Here is an 18751-nt window from a genome sequence, read left to right as displayed (position 1 = left end):
CTGAGTTACAAGGTCGAACCTTAAAACGTACAGGGAATAGGAGGCACAGTTGGGGGCTGCCACCCCCAAACCCCCGCTTTCGCAGCCTTTAAATAAAAAAAGTTTTTTAAACTGAAAGTAAGGAACGACATTAAATCTTAAAACGAACAGAAATTATTCCGTATATGAAAGGGGCTGTGCCCTTCTCAACGCCTCGCTCTTTACGCTAAAGTTTTTATTGTTTAAAAAAAGATTTGTGAGAAAGTCAAACTTTAGCGTAAAGAGCGAGGCGTTGAGGAGGGCACAGCCTCTTTCATATACGGAATAATTTCTGTTCGTTTTAAGATTTAATGTCGCTCCTTACTTTCAGTTTAAAAAACTTTTTTTTATTTAAAGGCTGCGAAAGCGGGGGTTTGGGGGTGGCAGCCCCCAACTGTGCTTCTTAATCCCTGTATGTTTTAAGGTTCAACCTTGTAACTCAGCCTCTTTAACTCTTTAGAAAACGTAGTTTTTTTTTCAAATAATTTATCCACGTTTTTATACAGTTTATTACTTATTATTGCTTGACTAACTGTTAGCTGATCGTGTCAGGAGTTAAAGTTGGGGGGGTGGGGCCCCCCAAACCCCCTGCTCTTGAGCATTCTTGTGTTAAGGCTTTTAATTCCTGAATACTTAAATCACGTCATACAGGGTGCCTCCTAATCCCTGTACGTTTTAAGGTTCGAACTTGTGACTCAGCCTCTTTAACAGCCCCCCAACTGTGCCTCCTAATCCCTGTACGTTTTAAGGGTCGACCTTGTAACTCAGCCTCTTTAACTCTCTAGAAAACTTATTTATTTTCAAATAATTTATGCATGAAGAGAAGACTTCCAAAATGTGGTGCACAATCAGTTTCAAGTGCAACACGCAAGATGTCCCTTATCTGGGTGTGTCTTACCAATCTGTAAAACTAGGAAAGGAATGTGGAAACAGTGATGTTAGCCGGCTTGCATTTACGATTATATTTAGCGCAATTGCAACCCGTTGCCACTTCTCCGCCACGTTGAGGCGCCACTGTTTGTACTCTGTTGTGTGTTTGGACCGTTTTTTGGCTTACTGCTCTTTCTGGGTTGAGTCTGGTTTTTAAATATGGAAGATATGACCGACGACAGACAACAGAATACGGGGAAGAAATTGTAGTCTCCCTGCCTAACCGCGGCAGATCATGGACGATTGTTTTTGTTGGCTTTAGAAAAACAAATGTGGGCAATTGTTTTCAGAAAAACAGATTGTTTTACAAGTTTGTTGCTTTTGGAGACAATTAGAGCCTGAAACGAGACTAAAAGTGTTGTTAATTACTGAACTATAATTTTTGGAGTACCATGAATGTCATACCTGAAAAGTCTATTTCTGAAGCATTTTTGATGACTCGATCTTCAGAGTCGTTGCATTTACACCATGCGCCTTCCAGTGATATGCGGTACACATAGTAGTGGCCTTGATTTCCAAAGCTGGAGCCGGAATGAATAGCAACGGCGATTGCACGATAATGTATTGACGACATTGTACCGAGGTTGTAGATGTTGCCATGCGTGAGGTCCACGTCTTCTGTTCGATGCAGAATAATTTTTTCTGGATCAAAGTCAACAACGCGGCGCGTGATCTTGTGTCTGAGTGTTCGCCTGTCCAAATTTAGAGCTAAAAATTCCTGAGTTTCAGTGAAAAATTTTCTCAGTTTGGTGACGTGATCGTTGGGACATGTTTCACCAGGCTATTCCGGGATTAGAACCGAATTGAAAGATATATCGCTGTTGTCGATTACTTCGTTGATTGCGGGCTCGTTTGGATTGAGTACACCTGTGATTGGGAAGGGACAGTCGGGAGTGCCTTCGAGATGTACTGAGGTTCTAGACCAGTGACATGTGCTACATACACTGAATCGATGGATTTTGTATTGGTAGAGAGATCGCAAGGCACTCACGTCATTGGATCGATTTTCTGCGTCGAGCTGTTGGAATAGGTGAACCAAAATTCGCACAATGATTGCTGATCTCTGCTTTGGTAGTTGTACTGCAGCGGTAGGAGTCTATTATTTGAAAGAAACTACGTTTTCTAAAGAGTTAAAGAGGCTGAGTTACAAGGTCGAACCTTAAAACGTACAAACTTTAAATTCAATATAAACTCAACTCCTAGCTCTTTACGATAAATTTTTTAATGTTTAAAAAAAATAATTGTGAGAAAGTAAAACTTTATCGTAAATATCGAGGCGTAGAGGAGGGAACAGCCCCTTTCATATACAGAAGCGGGGGTATGGGGGGGTGGCAGCCCCCCAACTACACCTCCTTATCCCTGTACGTTTTAAGGTTCAAACTTGTGACTCAGCCTCTTTAACAGCCCCCCAACTGTGCCTCCTAATCCCTGTACGTTTTAAGGGTCGACCTTGTAACTCAGCCTCTTTAACTCTTTAGAAAACGTAATTTTTTCAAATAATTTAAAAAAGAAACTGAGTTTCTTTTTTAAAATTTAAATTCAGTATATAAAAAATTTCCTCTAACGGTGAACCGAACCCAGGTTTTCCACCTGACAGTCAGGAGTCTCGACCGCTGCACTAAAGAGACACAATAGTAATTGTTTTTTAGTAATGGGAATCTATTTTTGACGCAAGCAAATCCACACAAAACTTGATATTTGGTTTTTGGAAAACAAGTGGTTTTGGAAGGAGTGATCAGATTGAGCTGAAATTTCGAAGATAAGCTCCCGGGCCCCAGGAAAGCTTATCCTCTAAATTTCAGCCCGATCAGACAACGTTAAAGGGGGTTTGTGGTGGGAAAAATTAAAATGGGCTATTATAGGAAAACGAGGTTTTTCGTAAATGTAAATTGGGGGGATAATTTTTTCAGTCTGAAAATATCAAAAGGCCCTAACAGGTCGTATTCTGCTTCGAATGAGTCCTTATTCACCCGGATCAGTTGCCAACTGTGGCCTGTAGGCGTGGATAAGAAAAAAAAGAGAAATGAATTTTAAGTGGCTATATTTGGTTTTTTGAAAACAGGAGTTTTTTGAAGGAGTGATCGGATTGAGCTGAAATTTCGAGGATAAGCTCCCGGGCCCTAGGAAAGCTTAACCTCTAAATTTCAGCCCAATCGGACAACGTTAAAGGGGGGCTGTGGTGGGAGGGTCGAAACTTCCGGCCCAGTTTACCCCATGAAGATAAAGTCGGAGGAGGATGAAATTTTGTAAGTTTCTTAGTTTGAGCTTGGGCTACAAAATGCGATTCCTGCCGTCTCTCTGCAACCTCTAGGACCTGAAATCGCTTAACATTGTGATGGGTCGCCTCTTTATAGAGGCACAAGTGTGCCTCCTTGACAGCGCTATCAAGCTGCCTATGATGATCTTCAAACTAATTTCAACAAAATGCTTATCTCAAAAATTTTATCGGACATACTTGGGGAAAAAATGCGTTGGGGGGGGGCTAGTTACCCTTTGGTGTCTTTTGACTCTTAAAAAGTGAACTAGTACTTTCAATTTCCAGTCAAATGAGCCTTCTCTGAAGTCTGTACAACCATCCCTTCTGTACGAGCCCCTAATACCCCCAGGGCATAACTCGCAACGCCTGCCCCAAGGCCCTGAGGGGTTGTTTCGACCCTGGAGTTTCTATTATTTGACGATTGATCTATTTTTAACGAAATGGTAATCTCAAAATTTTTATCTTATGGATTTAGTGAAAAAAGGGCGTGGGGGGGGGGCTAGTTGCTCTCCTATCTCTTTTGACTCTTAAAAAGTCAACTGAAGTTTTCAATTTCCAATCAATTGGGCCCTCTCTGAAATGTATACAAGCATCTCGTCTATAAGAACCATATAAGCTCTCAGGTCATAACTGACAACGCCTGACCCTTGGCCCTGGAGGGTTTTGTCAACCCCGGGGTTTTGATATATGATCTTAGAACTATTTTGAACAAAATAGCTATCTCAAAGTTTTTATCAGGTGTATTTGGGAAGAAAAGGGTGTGGGGGGGGAGGCTAAATAACATCTGATCTCTTTTGACTCTTAAAAATTGAACTAGAACTTTCAACTTCCAATCAGATGAGCCCTCACTAAAGTCTATAAAAGCATACCATTTATAAGACCCACATATGCCCCCAAGGCGTAGCTTACAATGCCTGCCCCTGGGCCCTGGGATTTTGTCAACCCCGGTGTTTTTATTATGTGATTTCTGAACTATTTTAACCAAATGGCAATCTCAAAGTTTTTATCGGATGGGTTTGGGGAAAAAAGGTATGTGGGTGGGAGGTATATTTGCTCTCTGATCTCTTTGACTCTTAAAAAGTGAACTAGAAGTTTCAACTTCAAATCAAATGAGCCCTCTCTGAAGTTTATACGAGCATCCCTTCTTTAAAACCCACATATGCCCCCAGGGCGTAGCTTACAACACCTGCTCCCAGGCTCTGGGTTTTTTTTTCAGCCCCAGAGTTTTTATTATATGATTTTTTAACTATTTTAACATAACGGTAATCTCAAAATTTGTATCGGATGGGTTTGGGGAAAAAAGGTATGTGGGTGGGAGGGCTTTTTGCCTTCTGATCTCTTTGACTCTTAAAAAGTGAACTAGAATTTACAATTTCCAATTAAATGAGTCCTCTATGAAGTTTATATGAGCATCCATTCTATAATTATCATATATGCACCAAGGACATAATTTACATTGTCCGCTTCCAGGCCTAGGGGGTAGTGTCGACTTGACCCCGGAGTTTTTGATATATTAATCAAAAAAACTTTTTCCACAAAATAAGTTTTTCAAAGAAAAGTAAAGAACTCCATTAAACCAAAAATGAGGAAAAACAAAATCAAATAATCTACCAAGCGTTGAACTACCACAAATCAGCATCGATAAATAAATGAAACCCGAAAAGAACAGAAATTACAATAAATAACCGAGTCAAACTCAAAACGAGCAGAAATTAACAGGAATAGGGCTCAAAACCCCCATGCCTTCCCAAGCCCAGAACATGATTTGCACTTTACTGAAAAAAAATATAAATGTGTTTACTTTTATAACTTTAATAAATCATATAATATTAACATTTTGATTAAAAAATATCAGTATATGTATATTAAACTAACAATGCACATTCCATTTGCACTTTTTTCAGTAAAGTGCAAATTATGTTCTGGCCTTGGGAAGGTATAAGGGTTTTGAGCCATACTCATGTAAATTTCTGCTCGTTTCGGGTTTGACTCGGTTATTTATTGTAATTTCTGTTCGTTTTTTGGTTTCATTTATTTATCGATGCTGATTTGAGGTAGTTTCACGCTTGGTAGATTAATTGATTTTATTTTTGCTCATTTTTGGTTTAATTGAGTTCTTTACTTTTCTATGAAAAACTCATTTTGTGGAAAAAGTTTTTTTTATTAATTTCTGTTCGTTTTAAAATGACATAGTTTTTTCAGGGAAAAATAAAATAATAGTTTAAATCTTTTCTTTTTTTAAGACTTTATAGTTTGGCCCGCTATATGTATGCTGAAGAAAACTTTTCAGAAATTTTTAACAACATGCATCCTTTTAAAAATCTAGACACAAATAGTGGTGTTTAATTTAGTTTCATACCTCCTCTAGTTGACCTGAAATAGTAAACTTGATACCATTCGCAAAAAAATCTGTTTACTTTCTTTGATAGCTTGCATACACTTACGCTATTTTGATTTGGTTAAATTTTAAGAGCAGAAATAGCCCCAAACGTTTGAATATAATACCCTCAGTCGTTCTTGGGACACTGCTGAGATGCCTTATTGAGAATTAGCGTTAACGCAGTGCATTTTGATTTAATCTTAACTTAAAACCTTTGCCCTGGGGACTCTGGGTGGTTTGCCATCCTTAAATACATAATTTTCAGAACTTTCAACTACGCCGAATAAAATGGTTATCTCTAAACTTTGATTGAATGCGTTTGGGGAAATGTTGGGCTTGAGAGGGGGGGGGGTCAATTACTCTCTACTCACTTTCGACTATTAAAAAGGGTCATTTCAATTTCCAAACAAATGAGCCCTTTTTGAAATTTTTACAACAACTTTCTATATAACCCTTATATGCACCCAGGGCATAGCTTACAACCCTTACACTGAGGGCTCTGAAGGATTTATCACCCCAAAATACATAATTTCCAGAATTTTCGACTACGTTGTACAAAATGGATATCTAAAAATTTTGATTGGATGTGTTTGGGGAAATGGTGGGCATGAGAGGGGGTTATTTGCCCTTCGGTCACTTTCAACTATTAAATGGGCACTAGCCCTTTCATTTTCAATTGAATGAGCCCTTTTTGATGTTTTTACAACTTCGGTTTCTATAAAAAACCTTACATGCTCCCAGGGCTTAACTTACACCCCTTGCCCTGAGGGTGGTGGGGGGGGGGGACGGGTTGTCATCCTTAAAGACCTAATTTCCTAAACTTTCGACTACGTTGAATAAAAAGGCTATCTAAAAATGTTGATTGGATGTGTTTGGGGAAAAGGTGGGTGTTAGAGGGGGGTTAGTTGCCCTCAAATAACTTTTGACTATTAAAAAGGGCACTAGCCCTTTTACTTCCCATTTGAATGAGTCCTTTTTCAAGTTTCTACGACAAAGATTTCAATAAAAACCTTATTTGCCCCCAGGGCATAACTTATAACCGTTGCCCTGAAGACTTTGGGGGGAGTGTACTGCTCAAAGATATAATTTCCTGAAATTTAAACTGCGTGGAAAAAAATGGTTATCTCAAAAATTTGGATTGGATATGTTTGGAGACATGGTGGGCGTGGAAAGGGTGTTAGTTACCTTCCAATCACTTTCGACTATTAAAAAGGGCACTAGCCATTTCAATTTCCAATCGAAGGAGCCCTTTTTGAAGTTTCTACAACAACACGTTCTATAAAAAACCTCATATATCCCCAGGCCATAACTCACAACCCTTGCCCTGAGGGCTTTGGGGGAGTATTCTCCTCAAAAACATAATTTCTCTCTGGAGTTTCTGTCGTCCGTGAAGTTTTTTATTATCTAATGTTTGAACTATTTTTAACAAAATGGTCATCTCAAAATTTTATTGTATGGGTTTGGGGAAAAAGGGTTTGGGGGGCTATTTGCCCTCTTATCTCTTTTGAATCTTAAAAATTTAACTAGAACTTTCAATTTCCAATCAAATAAGCCCTCTTTGAGGTGTATACGTGTATCCCTTCAATAAGAATCATTCATGCCCCTAGGGCATACCTTACAACACCTGCCCCCGGGCCCTAGGGGTATTTGTCAACCCTGGAATTTTTGTTATATGATCTTTAGGATATTTTTTAAAAAATGGCTATTTCAAAATTTTGTCGGATGTATTTAGGGGGAAAGGATATGGGGGGGGGGCTAATTGCTCTCTAATCACTTTTGATTATTAAAAATGGCACTAGAACTTCCAAGTTCCACCTTACAACACCTGCCCCCGGGCCCTGGGGGGTTTTGTCGACCCCGGAATTTTTGTTATATGATCTTTAGGATATTTTTAACAAAATGCCTATCTCAAAATTTTATATTATGTATTTTGGGGGAAAGGATATGGGGGGGGGGCTAATTGCTCTCCAATCACTTTTGACTCTTAAAAATGGCACTAGGACTTCCAATTTCCAATCAAATGAGCCCCCATCTGAATTTTATACGATGGCCTCTTCCATATAAGTGCCTCTAGAAATAATAATAATAAAACATTGAAAGCGTATGGCCTTCACAATAGGTAACGCTATAACGTTGCCTCTGATAACGCAAACAAGAATGATAAGGTTAGTAACGTTAATTTGAACACTATTGTTTTTCTTATTTATCTTTTTACCGATTGCAGGTTTGGAATGTCCATTGGCTTAGAAAAAGAGGAAGGTCGGATTTTTTCTAATTTTCTTAAATATGCGAATAGAAAATGAAAAACTGAAAGGAATGTGTTGCTTCAGTTTATCCTCTTATACATGATTTTAGAAAAAAACTAAATTTTCTCTGTGCGTTCTATCTGCCTAAGGTGTAGAATCCTAATTTAGATTAAGACAACTTTAGGTAATTTGCTGCTTCTAATTAAAATCAGTGACATAGATCAGTGGATACAAAAGATAATTACTCGAGAACGCTACCTAACAAAATTTACTTCTTGCTATGCGGTATGACTGTGTATGTATTTTAAGAAGAATTATATTTATTTATACTTAAACAGAAATACAAAGAATTTTATTTTGATATATTTACTCTGTGCCACAGATTTCGACTATTCAATTTTCCAATTAAAGATATACCTTAATTTTGATTTATTTTTCGGTCAAGATTAATCAAATAATTAATTTTCCTAGGATCTTCGACGGGTTGAAAATGAAAATATACCATCAAGAATGCATTTGACTTCTGTTGATGTTCAAATTGTTTCTGGACCTAAGGTAAAAAATCAAGAGAAATTTGGTTATTTGCCCAGTGATCCTCAATTTTCAGAACCGGACAGGGGTGGATCAAAAGAAAGAGTAGATGGCATGAAAAGACTTGCAAATGGTAAGTTTACATTTCTGAATTCTTATGATATAAAACTCTTGCGCATATTTGTTTGTTTTTGTTTTATTTAAATAATAGAAAATCATAATCAAGTGAAATGGAGATTCACTTACAATAACAAATAACTTGTAATTAAATGACGCCAGTAAAATATTCATAAGTGGAAAGAATATGCAATAGTTATAGATGTAAATATTGTATATCTAGATATTTGCAATGTAGAATAATAAGCACTGTGATGAAAAACTCCCTATCTCTGAAGCAGGGAGGGCTTTCTATTAGTCTTTTATTAGGGGTAGAGAGAGTTGTACATTCTTTAAGTGGGTTGAGGGAGCCTAAAGCCTCAAAGTACCAAGGAGATTAGTAACCCAGAACTAAATTTTTAATGGAAGACATCTGTATATGCAGTTGTGTTGTCTTAACACTTAGTGGGAGTAAAGTTTGAAAATATGGAGCGTGTATGAAAAATCAAGAAAATTACCAAAAACATATATGATCATGGACCTCTAGGAAGTGTAACTCTTCTGATTGCTGTACCAAAAGCCAAACACTCCTATTGCTGTACCAAAAGCCAAAAGCTAAACAGGGTAAAAAAAATGATTAAATGAGTAAAATAAAACAAGAATTTAACCCTAATATCTTGTTATCAAACAGGAATTGAAAAGAAATGTATATATCATTGATTAGCTACAAATCAAAGCTATGGATCAATTTGAGTATTATAAAAATTACTCAAGATCAAGCAATTCAATTTATTAGATAATTGACTTGCCTACAAAAACATGTTTAAGAAAGACAGATTATCCTTTTTGTTATATTTATGTCATTAGTATTTCATTTTTAATCACATATCGAAAGAATCCTTATTTCCTTCCGACTCTGAAAATATCTTTTTTATTGCTTAATTTCTTATTGTTTATACCAGAAATATTAAGTTTAATTTTTTGCTCCAGGCGGAATGATGAAAATCTCTCGGACTTTATATAATTTCAGTATCATAATAGCATTTATAGAAGTATAACTGCAAGTCTTGGGAATATTAGCCCATTTGTCTCCATCCCTTGATAATAGAACAAGAAATTGGATCCAGCCAATATTAAGCGAGTAGGATATAACGCCTGATTAATACACTGGAAATCAATAGATTGCTTATGTTTGAATAACGTCTGATTAATACACATGTTGATATAACGTCTTGATATAATGTTGAATATAACGTTTGATTAATACACTGGGAATCAACAGATTGCTTATGTTTGAATATAACGTCTGATTAATACTTATGTTGATATAGCGTCATAAACAATAAGTAGAACAACAGGGAAATTTTTTTTATGCAAGACAGTGGAACGCAACTCTAAATGAATATTTCGACCCTATATCCAAGGGCCGTCCTCAGCAAAACAAACGAAGAGAAAAAACAATATAAAAGAAACTTACATTAAAATTCAATCATTAAAACTGAAAGGTTTTTAAAAAAAAAATGTTTTAATACGAACATATACGAACATATATACGAACATATACAAACTTAATACGAACAGAAATTATTCCGTATATGAAAGGGACTGTCCCTTCCTCAACGCCTCGCTCTTTACTCTAAAGTTTTTCATTGTTTAAAAAAAACAGAGTTGTGAGAAAGTCAAACTTTAGCGTAAAGAGCGAGGCGTTGAGGAGGGGACAGCCCCTTTCATACACGGAATAATTTCTGTTCGTTTTCAGTTTTAACGTCGTTCCTTACTTTCAATTAAAAAACCTGTTTTTTTATTTAATTTTTGAACGTTTTTGAATTAATGCAGGTTTTGATTTTGGCTCACCGTACATGAATAATTAAAACAAAATTTGCATATTAATTTTACTTTTATTTGGTTAGATTTCTTTCTCGAAACTTTTTTAATTTTATTTACGAACGTTTTTATTAGTAATAAATATACTTAACTTACGAATTAACTTACGCAACGAACTTCTATATTCATATATTTTTAATACGTATATTGGAGGGTTCGTCCCCTATTCAATACCTTGCCCTTTAAGCTAAAGTTCGAATTTTGTTCCAATTCTTTAAAAATGGCCCTTTAATCACAAATGCCGTTAATTAGAATAAATAGCTCTTATGAAAGTACTAAATAATTTTTGGTTTTAAGAGCGAGGTATTGACTAAGGGGTGAACCCAATCATATACAAAATGTTTTCTGTCATTTTAAGTTTTGATGTTGCTCCTTACTTTCAGTTGAAAAACTTGTTTTTTATATATATAATTTCTGATCTTTTTTTAAATAATGCTGGGAAATCCGGTGCCCCCTTCATACCAATGTCCCTTCCCCCATGAACACTTCCTCCATGGAAAGATCCTCCCACCTAACCCCAGACTCACCAACCCACCCCAACTACCAGAAAAAATCCCCCCTGAAAATGTCTGTATACTTCCCAATAACCAATACTATATATCCTATTTACCCAATAACCATTGGGTGAAGTTCATAACTTTCAGCCCTCCCCCCAGGGACTTCGGGGGATTAAATCATCCTAAAAGACATAGTTATCATATTTTCGACCATGCTGAACAAAATGGCTATCTCAAAATTTTGACCGAGTGACTTTGGGAAAAAAATGAGCGTGGGAGGGGGCCTAGTTTCCCTCCATTTTGGTCACTTAAAGGGCGCTAGAACTTTTAATTTCCCTTCGATTGAGCCATCCCACGATATTCTAGGACCACTGGGTTGATACGATCACCCCTGGGAAAAAAAAATAATAAAAACGCATCCGTGATCTTTCTTCTGGCAGAAAATGCAAAATTCCACATTTTTGTAGATAGGAGCTTGAAACCTCTGCAGTAGGGTTCTCTTTTACGCTGAATATAATGGTGTGATTTTCATTAAGGTTCTATAACTTTTAGGGGACCTTTCCCCCTTTTTTTAAAAATCCGCCAAATTTTCTCAGGCATGTAGATTTTGGCGATTATAACTAAACTTGATGAAAACTCTGTATTTGAAATCAGCATTGAAATTTAATTCTTTTGATGCACCTATTGGCATTAAAATTCCGTTATTTACTGTTTTGGATACCATTGAGCCGGGTCGCTCCTTACTTACAGTTCGTTACCACGAACTGTTTGATTATCATTTTTTTCCAGCAGTGATGGTATTTATTTAGTTGTCACTTCGAAAAAAAATATTTTTTACAGTTATGAAGTGTAAAAGGTGTCAAATATACTGGCCTTTGATATTCAAAATTAAATTAAAAATATTGAATTAAAAATGTTGATTTGATTTTCTTAATCTTAGTTTTAATGTTTTACTTTGAGCAAACTCCTTTGATAATGCGTTACTTTTTATAAACACTGAGTCTAAAGGCATTAAATATTTTGGTGTTTGATAACCAAGTTTAAAACTGTCGATATTGTTAAAAAATATCCGTCCAACGCTCCGGCATTGCTCAACAGAACTAAATGGGGAGTTTATAAATAATCTTTGTTTTTTTTAAGTAGGCTATTGTTTTGTGTATTTTTTGTAATCACTTACTTTTTTCATTTTTATATATTTTTAATTTCATTGACATACTTTTTCTATTGCCTATAGAAAATTAATTGTCTCTAAGCTTCATTAAATAAAAAAAATAACAAGTTTTTTTTTAAACTGAAAGCAAGGAGCAGCATTAAAACTAAAAACGAATTTAAATTTATTACGTATATGACGGGGGTTGCCCCCTCCTAAACACCTCACTCATCACACTACCGTTTTTTGGCACTTTAAAAAAAAGTTACTTATTGTTCTAATTAAACTACCCTTGTGTTTCAGGAGTCGTTTTTAAGAAATCGGGACAAAATTTAAACTTTAGGGTAAAGATAAGATGTTTAGGAGGGAGCAACCTCCCTCACTTACGTAATAATTTCTGTTCATTCTAAGTGTTGATGTTGCTCCTTACTTTCAGTTGTAAAAACTTGTATTTTTTGATCGTTTTTTAAATAAAGCCAGGATACCTCACTCCACCTCCACTTAAATATCTCCCTCCCCATAGAAATATCCTCTGGGCAATTCAAATCCTGGCAAAAAGTTGTCCCGAAAAATTACCATTAACATCTCCACGCGTAAAATTGAATCGGTAAAGTGAAAGCAAGACATATAAAGAAATTTCGTATATGAATTCTGGGAAATTCCCCAAGCGTAGAATTTCCTCTGTAAACTTCATCCACCTGGAAACTATCCTTTCTTTTGAAAATTCTCCCAGCAGAAAACTTGTCCTCCCCTCCCTAACCGAAAATGTATGCATACTTCCCAGTAAGAAATAAAACAATGGGCGAATTTTAAAACCTTTCCCCAGGGGCTGTAGGGGGTCATTTTATCTCCAAAGACATAATTATTGGGCCTTTCAACTATGCTTAACAAAAAAGCAATCTAAAAATTTTGTTCGGACGATTTTGGGAAAAAATTGGCATGGGAAGGGGCCTAGTTGCCCTCCAATTTCTTTGGTCACTTAAAAAGGGCACTAGAACATTTCATTTCTGTCAGAATGAGCCCTCTTCCGATGTTCTAGGCCTACTGGGTCTATACGATCACCCCTGGTTAAAAAACACAAGCTATTTGACTACCCATCAAAATCCAAAAAGAGATCATTGAAATATTGATCATTTTTTTGCGTTACCAAAACTATTGTATTCATAAAACTTCCCAGTTTCCTGAAATGTAATTAAACAAATAAAAAGGTTTCTCAACTAAAGTAAGGAGCAAGTTTTAAACTTAAAACAAATATAAATCACTCTTTATATAAGGGGGACTGCCCCCTTCTCGACAACTTGCTCATTAAGGATAATATAACAATTATCAACAGTCTGAACAGGGTCGTATCCAGTTTTTTTTTAGGTGAGGATTTAACAAAAAGATTTTTTTCGTTGGGTTACAGAAAAAGCTTCAAAAACGCATCAAAAAATTTTCTATATTCATTTTTATTATGTTTTTTTACGAGTCGGACAAAACATTTAGGGGGGGGGGGTCAAAGTCCAGGTTTTTTATTCAGTGAGGATTTTACAAAAGGTTTTTTTTTGGGGGGGGGGTCAGAAAAACTTTAAAAACGCATCAAAAATTTGTTTATATTTATTTTTGTTCTCTTTTTACGAGTCGGACAAAACATTTCAGGGGGGGGGGGGGGTGACTCGTAAAAACATTACAAAAATGGATATAAACAAATCTTTTATCTGTTTTTTGTGTCCCCCCCCCGAAAAAAATATTTGAGTAAATCCTGCCCCATGAAAATATAATTACTTGGGAGATAAGTGAGAGAAAATGGTGCTTATCTGAATTTTTTTTAGAATTTGAAAAAAAGAATTTCCCCATTCCCAGAGTAATATCTTGATGGGTTTTTTTTACCAAGATTTTTTTTAACCTGGATTTTTTTCTTTAAAAAAATTATCCCTAAAATTTTTGCACCACTGGATTAAATGCCGATTTCTAAATACCAACATAAATTCCAGCGGCAGGCGCAGACACCTTGGAAATTAGCTTACGTTTTTAGTTTGATTTAGCTGATATGTCAGCATTTGTCAGTACACTGGACGATTCTGTCGGCAAATTTCTTATATCCCCCCTCCTCAAAATCCAAGCTGCACCCCTGCAGTCATGGGGCTAGTTTAGGAGTGATTGAGTTTTAAACTTGGGGTTATTTCAATAAAACTGATATTTTAAAGCCATTTCCATTAGTGGCAGAATATGGTCCATCATATCCTCGGTGCCGAATTGGGCCGAACAGCCGGTGCCTCGCCACAAGTACAATTAAAGTCTGACCTTGCTTGGGTGGAAGTGGGGAAAAAGTAATTGAAGGTGATTATTTGGTATTAACTCTGATGTCATTTTTGGTCTGCCCCATCTTGGACTAACAGAAAACAATCATTCAATCCAGAAAATATTGCGTAAATTTAATTTTGAGACTAGGATGACTCGTTCGATCAGAAATCAATAGCTCTAGTGCCCTTTTTAAGTAGCCAAAAAGATCAGAGGGTAACTAGCCCCTCTTTCACGCCCCTTTTTTCCCAAAAGACACCCGATTAAAAATTTTAGATAGCCATAGGAAGACTAAGTCACTAAGGCTAGGAATAAGTGAAGATGAAAAGGTGACGTTGGGTAATGAAATAATAGATCAGGTGGGCAGCTTCACTTACCTTGGTAGTATTATCAGTAAAGATGGTGGGAGCAGTGAAGATAATAAATATAGAATAGCCAAGGCTCAGGTTTTTTTAACAGTTAAAAAAAAGACTGGAAGAATAGGAAGATAAGTCTGCAAACCAAGATTAGAATATTAGAAGCTACAGTGGTGACAGTGGTCAAATATGGCTCTGAAGCATGGACGCTCCAAAAAGCCGATGAAGATTTGCTAGATGTTTTCCAGAGAAATTGCTTAATAATTGTTCTGGGTACCCGGCTGAATGACCGTATTTCAAACAATAGGCTATACCAAAAATGTGGTTCAATACCGCTCTCTAGGGCTGTAATGAAAGAAAGGTTGAGGTGGCTAGGGTACGTTGTGCGGATGAAGGATGACAGATTGCCGAAGATTGTTCTTTTCAGCCATCCATCTAGGGCTAAACGAAAAGCAGGTCCTCCCCGTCTGGGGTGGGAGGACGTAATAAAGAAAGATTTAAAGGAAATGGGAACTTCGTGGGCGGGTGTAAAAAGGGAGGCTTTGAATAGATTGGGGTGGAGGAAAAGCGTGCGTAGCTCTGTTGGTCTCAGGCGGCTTGGTGCTGCGGTGAGTTGTTACTAGTAATAGTATTTGTTTCGTCATAGTTTAAAGGTCCAATAACTGTGCCTTTGGAGATACAATGATAAAACGATAGTGCTGTTTGATTCCGAAATTGACCCTCTTTCGAAATATAATATTTGTTATTCTGATAATGCAGGGGGGGGTGAGGGCTTAGAAAAGAAATAATCCACAAATCTATTTATATACATTTTTGTTACGTTTTTACGACTCGGACAAACATTTCGGGGGTGGGGGGGGGGAGAGTTCAATCATGGATGAGTTCATGAGTATATGAGAGTTCAAGATTCGTATGGCTCAATGAGATTCACATAGCTTCTTGAATATCGAGCAGTCAAATTGGGTTATACATCGTTTGTATAACCGTATAAAGATCGTTTTTACAAAAAGGGAGATCAATAATAATCACAATTCAATAGCAATATGATTCATAGCAACTTGTACAGTTAGTACTAAGGATCTGGGTAATTGTGTTTTTGAGAAAAAACCTATTTTGCATTCTAGGGTTCCTGAATCTGAGTCCTAATGTAAAATGTGTGAGCGTCATTCTAGAAGGTGGCCAATTTTAATTTTTTGGGCATAAAAATGCAAACACTGGGTAGGCAGTAAGAGGAGCTATATTTTTATTGATAATTACATTAAGGACAGCACAACTAAATAATATTATATAGCTAATCTTGGTTTACAATTAAGAGCTGCCGAAAATAAGAGTGAGGCTACCAATCCTCGTCTAGGAAGGATTGAGCGTTATTTGCCAAAACAGCAACAGCAATAAAAAAGAAACCGTGATAGTGATCCATATTACAGAAAAATAAACATTTCTTAGACTCGTCAAATTTTTAATTTTCAATTTAATTTTACAATTTTAAAAGGACACTTTTTCGTCAAAAATTATCTTTCGGATCCTATTCCGCTCACAAATACAGAAAATTGATGCCCAAATAAAATTTTGTAAATGAATATAGATAATTGTCAAGTAATCTGTATATTTTGAAGCAGTTTGACCAACTTAAATGTTGGGCCTAAGCCCTCCATCCATTAAGTAAAAAGAGTGCCAAAAACAATTTCTTTCTTTTCTTTGATTAAAACTATATTCTTGACATGGGCGTAGGGAGGGGGGGGCAGCTGCCCCCCCCTAGACCTTCACTTTACTTGCAGAAGTAGAATCAATATTTCGATCTATATGATATTTTCGACCTCACAAATGCCTTCATTCAGGCTAATAACTCCATAGGCCACATTGCCTCTACATTTATATATAAAGGCAATTATAGAAATACATAAATAATGGTTTGGGGGCATCTGCCCCCTCCCCTAGGCAAGAAGATACGTACGCCCATGCCGACATAACTTCATCTCCCCCTTCATCACACTATCGACTGCCCCCCCCCCCCCCCTAGACAATTTTCTGCCTACGCCCATGATTCTTGAATTAAAATAGGGATCACGTCTACTACTTTCAAGCAAGGTAAGTTTATTCAGGACGCCACCATTTATGTTATGGATATATTGGATATGTCCACACTTGTTTGCATTTATTTTATTGAGAAAATTCATTTAGTTTGGATTATGATTCATTATTTACAGAAGAAGAACTAGAATACAAATGAAATTTAAAACTGAAGCTTTTTTGCAGCAATTAAAGGTCTCCTGTCTTTCGTTTATTTGATCAGGTTCTATTTTCGAACAATAGATCCTAAGCAAACAACCTTGCGTAATACTTAATTAGTATTTCCATGTATGCTTCAACTCCTCGATTGGGCATCCATTTTTCCACAATATGCGTTATATACCTATTATGCTGAATTTTTAGCCACAAGTAATATATCGGAAATTTTTCTTTACTAACTCTCCTAAAATCACTAAATTTCTAGTTCCCAGATTTTTTTTTACTTCTTCTGTCATAGTATGATTGAAAATCCCATTTTTCAGATTACGTGAATGCACTATTGGATAGGCTTTATATTCCAGATGAAGTGTATGTAAGACGTCAAACAAAAATCTGTATTCTGTAAATTCTGGTGGCGAGGCGAAGCCTGGCTTTAAATTTATCAATAGTCTTCACGTCATAAAATTCAGATATATTGAAAAGGTGAAAAAACAATTAAAAAAAAGAAAGAAGTGTAAACTCTTAGGAATTACAGCAAACATTCAGAATTAATATATTTATCAAGGAAATGGGATTTGACTAGGAAATGGACTTTTGACAGAATATTCAGAATATATAGTTATCTAGGAAATGGGATTTGACTAGGAAATGGACTTTTGATAAAGTAATATTTGGAATTTGAATTATGGGTTTCAACCCGGAAACGCCCAGTTCCAAAATTTACAGATCTGGGGTTTTTGATTTGTTGATGTGCAATTCAACGAACCTTGGAAGTGATTATATATTGAATTTCTGAAGCGTTTAGAGTGAATTCCTGTCTTGTCTTGATGCTGTCAAACTCATGTATAGTATTTGCCTTGTATAATAAACACATAGTTTATAGTGGAAGAGACTCTTCTATATCCTCCACGAGAACCCATAACTGAATGATTCGGCTATGTTACCAAAACGCTTATCAAAGTAAACTCTTTGTCAGAAGAAGCAAAGGTTTACAAAGTGGTGGCATCGGCTTTCCGTGGGGGAGGATTTGTCAGCAGTGCTAGCAGTGAACATACAGCTAGTGATTTGTGGACTGTACCTGAACTTTATCGGACTTGAAATTTGGTGAGTTTCGCATCTTACCTTTGCGCCTGTGCCTGTACCCCTTACACTGTCTGTGAAGTTATTTCAACTTTTGTGCTAAATACGTCTGCTGTATTCAAGCAATTTCTACCGTCACTAGCGCCACAATTTTGCGCCTGTTTTTCATCTTCACTGCCTGAAAGCTAAGCCTGCTTACTTGTGTTGGGTCAGTGGCGAAGAGACAATTCCGCCATCGGCGTGGCCCATTTCCGCCGAAAGCCATCTGGCTTAAGTGACTTTGTTTCTGAAGCGAGCAATTTATTCTCCAATCTACAACTAGGATTTGCTATTGTCACCGTTGCCGTTGCGATTTGTCGTCATTGTCGTTTGTTGCTGTCGCCGTTCTCCATTCTGCCGTTTACCGTTACCATAAACTAAGCGCCTACATCAGCAAATTGTGACCTGAGTAAATTACTGGAAATCAAAGAAAAGGGAATCTGCAACCTTATACGCTTCTTTCGAAGTACTATACTCCTCCTCATGCTCTAATAGAAATTAAATAAAAAAAACAAGTTTTTTTAACTGAAAGTAAGGAACGACGTTAAAACTTAAAACGAACAGAAATTACTCCGTATATGAAGGGAGCTGTCCCCTCCTCAACGCCTCGCTCTTTACGCTAAGATTTTTTTATTGTTTAAAAAAATAGAGTTGTGAGAAAGTCAAACTTTAGCGTAAAGAGCGAGGCGTTGAGGAGGGGACAGCTCCCTTCATATACGGAATAATTTCTGTTCGTTTTAAGTTTTAACGTCGTTCCTTACTTTCAGTTAAAAAAACT

The 18751-nt window shown here is 36.6% G+C and overlaps 1 protein-coding gene across 1 annotated transcript in view; it reads left to right on the top strand.

Annotated features, from left to right (window-relative positions):
• The window catches only part of LOC148941207 (uncharacterized), a 324029-nt gene that overhangs the window by 69007 nt on the left and 236271 nt on the right, over positions 1–18751 (top strand). Inside the window, exon 3 of the mRNA XM_089104013.1 lies at positions 8303–8495. Coding sequence (XP_088960139.1) covers positions 8303–8495 — 193 coding nt within the window. The remainder of the gene's footprint in view (positions 1–8302; positions 8496–18751) is intronic.

This window comes from Artemia sp. Qi Xiang Cuo, chromosome 18 (genome assembly GCF_049724085.1).
Source record: "Artemia sp. Qi Xiang Cuo chromosome 18, ASM4972408v1, whole genome shotgun sequence".
NCBI lineage: Eukaryota > Metazoa > Arthropoda > Branchiopoda > Anostraca > Artemiidae > Artemia > Artemia sp. Qi Xiang Cuo.
Note: the sequence above shows the minus strand (reverse complement) of the source record. Positions and strands in the feature narration are given on the sequence as shown.